Source organism: Ostrinia nubilalis, chromosome 24 (genome assembly GCF_963855985.1).
Source record: "Ostrinia nubilalis chromosome 24, ilOstNubi1.1, whole genome shotgun sequence".
Lineage (NCBI taxonomy): Eukaryota > Metazoa > Arthropoda > Insecta > Lepidoptera > Crambidae > Ostrinia > Ostrinia nubilalis.
In genome coordinates, this window is record NC_087111.1 from 7,179,057 (window position 1) to 7,189,676 (window position 10,620).

At 37.1% G+C, this 10,620-nt stretch overlaps 1 protein-coding gene across 1 annotated transcript; it reads right to left on the bottom strand.

Annotated features, from left to right (window-relative positions):
* Positions 1 to 478: 478 nt before the first annotated feature.
* On the bottom strand, positions 479 to 10,297 carry LOC135083649 (U1 small nuclear ribonucleoprotein 70 kDa-like). Its single transcript, XM_063978355.1, has 2 exons — positions 10,183 to 10,297; positions 479 to 945 (listed from the first exon to the last, which is right to left on the bottom strand). Exons 1-2 carry the CDS (start codon positions 10,295 to 10,297, stop codon positions 479 to 481), a joined length of 582 nt encoding a protein of 193 aa, XP_063834425.1.
* Between the last annotated feature and the right edge of the window lie 323 nt (positions 10,298 to 10,620).

Here is a 10,620-nt window from a genome sequence, read left to right on the forward strand (position 1 = left end):
TTCCCATTAGATTCATTCATAAACCCCATTTATTATGATGTTTTATGGCGTCATAACAATAGAGAGCATATAAAATTAATATTAAACATTAATGGCATAATTACAAACCCTAATACAATGTACATTATACACATTTAACTTAAATATGATAATGCAGTAAATTTTATTTACCAGTAAAGACAAGAGACCGAGATAGGAGACCGAGACGGAAGACCGCGACCATTAGGTACAAAGTCCAAGATGGACTGCATATAAACTCTATGAAATATGCTGGGGATTTCATAGAGATTTGCTGTTTGCGGTTGCAGTCTGCGGTCTGCAATCCATCTTGGACTTGTACCTTTATTGACTTAGGTCTCTGCCCCCTGTCTCTATCTCGCTCGTGAACTGGTGCTTGCATAATACATTGCGTTAAGTCAAGTTTCAGTCTCAGTTAGGTTCTTGTCTCAGTTCTTGACTCGGTCTCTTGTCACGCTTGTCACGGTCTCTTGTCGGGGTCTTTTGTCCGGATCTCTCGACTCAGTCTCCTGTTTCGGTCTCTTGTCACGGAGTCTTCTCTTGGTCTCGTGTTTCGGTCTCTTTGCTCTGTCTCTCTCTTATCTGGGTCTCTTGTCTGGTCTCTTGTCTGGTCTCTTGTTTGAGTCGGTCTCTGCCCCCTGTCCCTGCCCTGTATCGCTCGCGCAACGTAAGTTTCAGTCTTGGTCTCTTGTCTAGGTCTTTTGTCTCGGACTTTTGACTCAGTCTCTTGTCTTGGTCTCTTGTCACTGAGTCTTGTCTTGGTCTCGTGTTTAAGTCTCTTTGCTCTATCTTTTATCTGGGTCGCTGGTCTCGGTCTCTTGTCAGACTTCTTGTCTTGAACTCTTGTCTCAGTCTTTTGTCTCGGTCTCTGTCGCGGTCTCTGTCGCGGTCTCTCTGGGTCTCTTGACTCATCACGGCGCAAACCGCCTTAACGACCTACGTCAACAAACTTACGTTTTTATTTGGAATATTAACAATTCAAAGGCAATTATAATGACTTCTTAATTTTATACGTGCAGCGGTGTTAATTAAGATGGGAGATAAGACTGGGAACAAAATAAAGGAGCAATCTACCCCGGATGCGCTCGGAAGCTCGGTCTAAACAGGGACTCGGTATTCCGTTGATTTGATAACCACTGTAATTCGTTTACATACTTTACATATTGATTTAGAAAACGTTAAAACTAATTATATACCTAGGTCCGTTTAAAAAACTATGCTTAAAACTAGATTCAATATTAGTCATAAATTATATTCATCGAATCAAAAGCTCAATCTATGCTCAAACTGTTTTAACACGTTTTGTGCTTCGTCCTTTGGTTAGTTAGGAGAGAAGTTTCTCTAAATTCTTTTAAACTAAAACTTAAACTAAATCAACGTGGAAAGCATTAGGGGAGGCCTATGTTCAGCAGTGGACGACGTCCTATGGCTGAAATGATGATGATGATGATGAAAACACACTTACGGACGTGATCAGTCCGAATATTTAAGTTCAAACCTATGTTCGATATTTTGATCGTTCGATGAACGTGTTCGATATTTAGATTTTCGATCATTTGTTATTCGATATGGTGAAGGTAACCCGCTTGACTCGACTATTTAAGTGTGTAAGTACCTATTAGTATTGATACTCTACCTGGGAGTTGTTTTTAAAATACAGTCCAAATTAGAGCATGTAGAAACTGAGCGGGAACCTATAGAAACTTCATATTAATTTCAGACAAAAACTCACTAGAACTGTGAATGTCTTTCTAATGATCTCGACTATTTTCATAAACTAATGTTATTTTCTTTCCTTAACAATTTATTTATTTGTTACAAAAACCATGTGGTAAAATAATCTATTGCAACCATTAATACAATCCCAAGAATTCGTCAACAAAAACAAAAGACGTGCTTAAACATAACATTATATCTACTAAACATCCCTAAAAGCAATTTATTACCCCAACACCCGATGACAATGCTTAGACAATGTAATGCATACCTTAGCTCCATTTACGTCATTCTTCGCTCATAATTCCGGAGCAAAGGTGGTAACGTCAGCGATGACATAAATTCCAATTAAGCGAATGTCCAGCGTTCGCGCAGCTTTAGGGCGCGCGTACGCTGAGACACGCCTATTGAAGTTAAGGTAACTCTATGCTAATATTAGAAATGTGAAGATAACTAATTCTCTGTTCAATAGGATGTGACATTGGCTGAATGGCAGTGCTTTGATGCTTTTCGGGCAAAAGCAAAGAAATAACTAAAAAAATATGACAATACCAAGTTTGTTGAGATTGACTTTATGAAACAGTACTTATTTGTAGAAATGCGACCACAAACCACTTAGGTTTGATAGTCCTATGTGATCAATTTTTATTAAGAGTCAAGTGACCAATACTTACATTTCAAATGAAATAAAAATCAAATAAAAAATACATCAAATTATTGAGTCTGCTTTTCTTACGTCAATTAAAATCGTCAATTTTTAAGGATAGTTCATGGAATCATTTTGTTAGTAGTGTCCAATCGGTCACTGGTCACCCAGTACCTTATTAATGTGGGTTCGAACCGATAGATTGTACCTATCTGGAAAAAAAATACTTTTGACCATTGGTCCTAGGGACTTAAATAGAGTATATTTTTTAGGTTGAACCACGATGGTGCCAAGCTCTCAGTGTAAACACAGTGTAAATTTCTCAAGTTAGATCTGCACCTAACTTACGCGGGCCCTTATCGCCTTATAAGTTGTTAGCGGCGTGCTTACAAACTGACGGTAGCAAAACTTGTAGAAACCCATTGACAAGCTTTAGGAGCTATAAAGTCTCTAGCATTCCTTCTATACAGCGTTGATATGAAATACCCCAGTTTATAGCTAAGTAGCCCTATCATCATCAGGTCATGCAGGCTGGGTTGTATCGTATTATTTTGACTTTAAAAAACGTCAAAAATCTGTCAAACTCCATACAAAAAGCACCGGTTATTGTCAAAGTTGCGGTCAAGTAAGTTGGTAGGTACAACTCAGCCTTAATGTCCATTTTAGTCGGCCGTTTGGTGTAGTGGTTCAGAACGGACTACTATGCCGAGAGGTCCCGGGTTCGATTCCCGGCCGGGCAGAAATTGAAATGATGAATTTTAATTTCTGTGACGGGTCTGGGTGTTACTATGTATAATATGTATGTATTTAAAAAAAAAAGTATATAAGTAGTATATCCGTTAAGCTAGCACCCATAACACAAGCATATTAATTGCTTACTTTGGGGCTAGATGGCGTTGTGTGAGATTGTCTAAAGATATTTAAAGATATTTATTTTAGTAGGAGGAATCTTTCTAAATTTGTATTTCATTTCAGCCAAATGACGTCCACTGCTGGACAAAGACCTCCCCTAAGGATTTCCCGACCAGTTCTGCGCTTCCCATGCTCTCTAATTTACCTACCAGAAGCAAACGAAGGATTTGTTGTATAAAAACATCTAATAAATAATAGAAATAATATGATGTGTAATTCTAAATAAAGTCATCAAAATCAGAGACTTGCCGTGCCATCTATCATTTTAATAATGATGAATCAGCTTCATACATTTATTTCGTTATGAAATTGCGGTTAGTGGTCATACAAAAATCAATCATGACGGCGAACATAATGTTTTGACAGACATTGTACAGCTTTTACAAGTTTATCATCTCAATATGAATACAAAATGAAAGTATCTCTATCTGTATGTATTAGATTTGTATTAGGTAACAGTTTTTTAACTGCTGTGCGATTAGTTAAGTATTTATAAAGCATTAAAAATATGAATCAAGTAAAAGGACATGGGATACTTATTTTTCCAAAACAAATCTAAAAGTTACAACTAGTATTATAAGTGAATCAAAAAACCTTAAAAATTTTGCTATTTAATGATACCATAGAGTGAACTTTATACATATGCAATAGCTTAGTAAAGCGACTGAATAACCAAGAATAACGTATAAAATTATGACATTACAGCTTTTTATACATAATTTGAAGTCCATTAAACACATTCTTGGACATGAGCGCTCAACACTTAATTAATTATGCAATTTTTCATGGTGTTCTAACATATTCAATTCTTTATCACCATGCCAATAAAAAACCACCCCTATATTTTATTTTCAACAATGGACACTTACAAAGAACTGCGGAACTGTTAGATGACATAAACCAACTTCTAATTGATGAATATTATTTCTTTTAATGTCAATTAGTGGGTCAAAACACCATATCGCCATAAAAAAGCGTCACTTGACATATGTCGTCTTACCACGCGTCCTTTTGCGTAAAAAAATGCCCCATATTTTTTTCCTATAGCCATTCTAATTTGTATCTTATACAGTTGTAAAAAAGTTTATTTTGTTCTGAGTATTTTATGGTGTTTTTTCAGACTGTGGTTTGTCGGTTTACCTTTTATGTTTTTTGTCCTTGGCCCTGCAAATGCAACGTAGATAAAACTAAGTGTTTATGATACTGATATTGTATAGGTGCTTCTGTATGGCCACTATAATTAGGTCGTAAACTAAGGCAAATAGGGCAGTGGAATTAGGAAGTCGTGTTGGCTAATAAATTTGCAGTTTTTGCTTTAAATTATAAGGACATTTCTCTAGAAAAATATTGTGTCAGAGAAGGCAGTATAATGGTTTTAAACTACTTACTTATCGATTATTATTGTTGTCTGTTCCTTCTTTACGCTAAAATAATTGGACGGATTTTGATAAAACTCTACAATGTTAAAAATCAGACACAAGGTATAACCACCTTAATAATATCAAATAAGCTGTAGTATTGAAATTCACGCGGGTCGAAGCTATTAAAGCATCAAAAACCATTTGTTCTTATTTGGTGAACACTGCCTTTAGAGACACATACAAACTTCTGTTTTAATTACTTACTTACTTACACCTGCTATCGTTTTTATATTAGGCTTACCTACTGCAAGATTAGAGACAGACATTAAACCGACAGACAGTGGTGACCGAGTTTGTTGCGGCGCTTCTTCTCAGCACTTGCCAAATATTTGTCTCGAAGCGCTGCCTGGTAGGGCAAACAAAGAATTATGTATAGTATTTAACGATTTGTAAGTACTAATTTAATTAGTGATTAGTCTATACAAATAAAGATAATTTTGATTTGATTTGATTTTAAAGCATACAAACTGCACCACCAGTCAAATGAAGTATATTTCGACAATACGGCGCAATTGTCGTTGGTATAATGAGCTCTACTTTGTCTCTGGCGCTTTGATTTCGTTTTGCTCAATTAATGTGTACCGTGAAGCGCGGTAGCGCCCCGCCTTGCCGCCCAAGATACTGGCACACAAAAGTCTTTTAAAAAGAAAAAATAGGTTCGACATTTTAAATTGAAATTAAGGAGATTCTTATGTTCGAAATTTAAAAAAGTTTAGTGCGTTATTGGGCGGCATTTGAACTGTTTTCTACTAGGACTTGTTGATGAGAAAGTGAAATTATAAGGCTGGGTTGCACCATCTTACTTTAACTTTAACAAACGTCAAAAATCTGTCAAATTCCATACAAAAAGCACGGGTTATCGTTAAATAATAATACAACGATTAGACCGTAAGTCATGACTCTTACATTGGCATATCATCGTCATTTTAGGCATAGGACGTCCACTTCTGAACATAGGCCTCCCCCATGATTTCCAAACTAGCCGGTAGGAAGCGGCCTGCATCCAGCGGCTTTTTGTAATTTATAAGGAACAACCTTTGTGGTGTTAACTGCTCACCTAGCGGCTGTGACGTCACATCGACGATCTGATATGAGCGGCGCGAACGCAGGGAGCTGTGCGGGTGAGTGCAAGGAAGAGTCGCATTCCAGCGAGGTGTGCAGTTAACTCGATCGGATTGTATTTTTTACCCTACTACGTCAGAAAGAGGGTTATGTTTTTTAAAATTGATTTTATTTATTTATTTTATTGGGCTATCAACATGAGATACAGCATTAAACACAATAAAAAAAAACAAATAAGCCAAAGATCTCTACTTTTAGTAATTGCAAATTGCTTTTCTCCGCGACTGTCCGGCAACCAGCCGACTGGCAGATAGTAAACCCCTTCCCAGACGTGGGTTTATGACGTTACCGCGTACAACAGATTCTTTGTACCGACTTTGTCCAGACAGGGGCGGGGAATACGCGGAATCGCCGGGGAAAGTTGGTAATGATTTTGTATCATTCAAATGTTATTGCTTAGAACAGTCTGTATTGTAGTCAGATTATTAGTGAAGAGCTTTGGGTTGTTGTGCTAGTTAGTGTTTTATGGTACTATGTTCGAGATGTTTACAAGAGCTTTTTTAAAGCCTACTTGCAAAATAAATCAATTTGAATTTGAGTGTCTGTATTTTTCTGTATTAATACACTGGCCCATTAATTGTCCCGAAGCAGTGGTAGGGTTAACACTGGGACGTGTGAAAGTGCTTTTAAAAGCGTACCTACTTGCCAAAAAAAATTAACTAAGTAGCTATACGACACGGGGGCGTACGCGTGAAAATAATTTTAATTACTTTTTCCGTTTTTGGAACATTTTTCGTTGATAATCCGCTTCTATTGGTCGTAGTGTGGTATAATATAGCCTATAGTCTCCTTCGATGAATAAACTATCCAAGAAAACATATTTTTTTAATCGCGCCACTAGTTCCATAGACTAGCGCATTCAACGAAACAAACAAACTTTTTAACTTTTTAATATTTGTGCCTAGTATTATTAAAGGGTGTTAATTTTATTACGCACCACGTTTGTAAAGGCGCGCTTTATGTGACTTTTTTACTATAATTAATTACAAGCCCTTAACTTCTCAGTAACGGCGGTTATTTTAATTGACAATCTAATTAAGAATCGGATCGTGTCTTTCAACATCGATGTGACAGGGTTGTCACTTATTAATTAAATTGTATGATTATATTGTTATCTATAATCGTTATTCTTAACTTCTAGTGATCATTACTAATAGCTATCCAAATAACCACTAATCTCCATTTTGGTCCAAAATATACAATTAGAGTTCAAACAAAGACGTATTTACCCGACTGTGTCAGAAGGAGGGTTATGTTTTTTTAATTAAAGCAATCAAAATTATTAAAATCAAGATTTTGACAATAAGGCCCATAATACGCATAGGTAGGTCCATAATTGGTAACAAAGATCCGGGGTCGAACAAATCCTAATCTAATTATAATTACGAGTAGGCCAGATAGGCACTTCTTTATCTCCTATCCTACAGTCCTATTAATGCTCTGTCCCCGCTGTCAACCCTAGAATATTTCTCAGAATTTAGAATACGCTGTAATTATATCGCTTCATATGTTAACACCTTTCTTAACAGATGCGTAGTTTTCCTCGCGTGTGAACGTTTTTTTGATGATACCCTACCACTTTGAAATTCGCCGATCGTAGAGCCGACTGCTCATCAAGCTTAATATTGGCATCTTAATCCGTTGTAATTGGGTCGATTTTGCAACAAAAATGTAAAGGCTGATGTGCTTGTAGCCTCAAGACTTGGACAGAGCTTTGTGAAAAAATAAAACATTAATCAATTGAAACTTGACACCGCAATGTAGATTCAATGTAATGGATACTTCCTACAGGTGAAAATAAGTTTAACATTTGCATACAATATTCAGGACTTAAGTACGTATACAAGTAAAATGTACTTTTTGCTATGTATCATATGATTCGCAGTAAAAATGTAATCCATACTTTTATGTGTACGTAATTTTACGCGTATATGTCTTCATACCTAACTAAACTAAATTTAGATAATAGATATCTAGATGAGACGTAGACCAAAAGAGAATATACAGCTTACCTTTTGTTGCAAAACCAATATGATATCTAAAGGACGGTAAAATATCGTTAATCCACCAATTACTTCTAAATATCAAATACAAAATTATTGCTGTGAAAAAGAGCGCTCCTTCTAACAGTATAAAACAAACATTTCAAACAAATTGTCACTTATTACGCAATAAAGATTTGAATTTGAAAAAAATTGAAAGTCTTTAAAAACACACATAACTCTACTTACTTATTTTTGGTATCATCTACTCACTGAAGTCATCATCATCATATGATTTTAGCCATAGGACGTCCACTGCTGAACATGATTTCCACAGCCACAGTGGCCGGTTAGTGGCGTCCTGCGTCCAGCGCCTTCCCGCTACCTTTATGAGGTCGTCGGTCCACCTTGTGGGTGGACGTCCTACGCTGCGCTTCCTCCTCCGCTGAAGTCCTCATAGAGGAAGACTATTAGGAAATGGTAGTTTTAGCCCTTTAACGAAGCTTAAAGAGCTTTTTTATATCTCAAAGTTGACACCATCCTCATTACTATATTTTAATTTAATTCTTTAAAGAAACAACGCAATTACACCGAGCACCAAACGACAAACCCCATCAAATTAACACTTCGAAGCGTCCCAATAGAGTTTTGTAACGTCTCTATCAACAGCATATTGGCTTACATTTTCATTGCAAACTCGCCCTTATTACCAATACATAAAATGCTACAACTTGATGTGCTTTTGCCAATGTTTATCTGCCTTTAAACTGCGATACATTAAAGTTTATGAACCATAGAGAACAGATAGCCCGCCCTAACGGAATTACGTGTTTGCTGTGGGGTTCGACGCCCCGCCCACGTAAGTTATAGGCGCCCTCGAATTCTTGGCTATTTTCTTATTTGGGGTACTTGGAATTAACGGTTATGGTAGGTTTAAATTGGGGAGTAGCTAGGTTTAATGAAAAGGATATGGTTACTTATTTTGCGTGAAAATCCCTCGGTTTCTGAGCAAATTATGGAAAATTAATAAGACCCGGTTTCTGAATTGCGATTGCCAGTTTAAGCGTGCTCATCACCATCATCATGAAAAGTTGATATTTAATTAGAAAATGAGCTAAAGCCAAGAATCTCGATTCAGAAACTCAAGAGCCAAGCTTCTAACTCTTCACGGCCTAACTCTACAAGTCCTAACTAAACAAACTACGTATATACCTTAGTCAAAATATGTAGCACGGCTCATTACTTTCTACACTAACACCCGTATTCACAAACGATGCTTGCTTAAGTGAAGCAGCAAATCGAACGCACGGCGTTGAATAGAGCTCTGTGATTGGTTCGTGTGTCACCCTGTGCGTCCACGCGCACTGTGAGATCTCATAGTACAAAAATCTTTCTCTTTATAATATCAGTGTAGAAAGTAGTAAATAGGCTCCAAAACTACTGGACCGATTTGTAAAATTCTTTCCCCATTATTTCTGATAAACATAGGCGGTACGAAGTTCGCTGGGTCAGTTAGTCTGATATACAATAGTTCTTATAGTAACTTGTGGCTCATCTTTGCAGGTCCCAGAAACCGGTGCTTTATATTGCAACTTTCCATACGAAAATTTTGTAGTCAAGTCGTAGAGAATATCAGTTTGGTTTATTTATCAGCCTACATTTTTCTTACAAATCCAGCACAAAATTTCAGCCTAGCACGACTAAATAGACAACTTCATCAGGTCAGCAAAACAGCCGTTTAACGTATAGATCATTATTCACGTTAACTTTAACTCATGTCAGTAGTTAGGCCCGCCCTTAACTAAATTATGGCCTAGGGTCACACCTCCAGGACCAAGGTGTAGTTTTACCGAAAGAGGGTAAATAGGTGAGATATCTATTATTATCTTTCCACTCCATTCTGAAATAATGTTTTTCCTTAAAGCAAAACGTCCCTTTTTAAGTTTATTATCAGTAGGATAGTTTAAGGTAGGTATTTCGGTACTTTTACCTTTAAATTTACGTAAAGTATTATCATAATAGATTTTGCCCGCGGCTTCGCCCGCGTGAAATTTAGCTTATAACAGATCGTTATAAATTTTATTATAGCCTATGTTATTCTGATGTATTTAAACAATAATACTGTAAAGTTTCATCAAAATCCGTACTGTAGTTTTTGCGTGATAGAGTTACAAACATACATCCACATAAACTTTAGCAATGACATTGATATCCAAAATGCATAAACTAATGGCATTAGGTAAGTACGAGTAGGTATGTGAGAATTTTCTCGTTTTCCTTTAAAAGAATTCGAAACCACAACGCCAATGACACTTACAATCATACAAAGTCATTCAACTGACAGGTCGTAAAAGCCATCACTGACTTATGGTGCCTTGAGTCATCTCGTGCTCCATTCCCTCAGTTTCCTCAGCAAATGTCAAAACGACTTGCAGCCGGCGCCTTCGCCGCACCGCCCACTTCCGCAGAGGTGGCGCCATCTGAACACATTTTTGTCTTGCACCTATCTATACTTAGTTCAATTTTAACCCCTCGTCGTTTAAAGCAAATCATATGTTTTTCGAAGCTGACTGGGTAATTAGCATTGCTAGACATCAAATTATCATCATCATTTCAGGCACAGGACGTCCACTGCTGAACATAGGCCTCCCCCGACGATTTCTAGATTGGCCGGCCCGCATCCAGCGCCTTTATGAGGTCGTCTGCCCCATCGGCCGTCAGTTCTGCGTGCTATGTGCCCTGCCCATTGCCATTTCATCTTGCTAATCCGTCAAGCTATGTTATTCAACGACTTCAGTTAGTT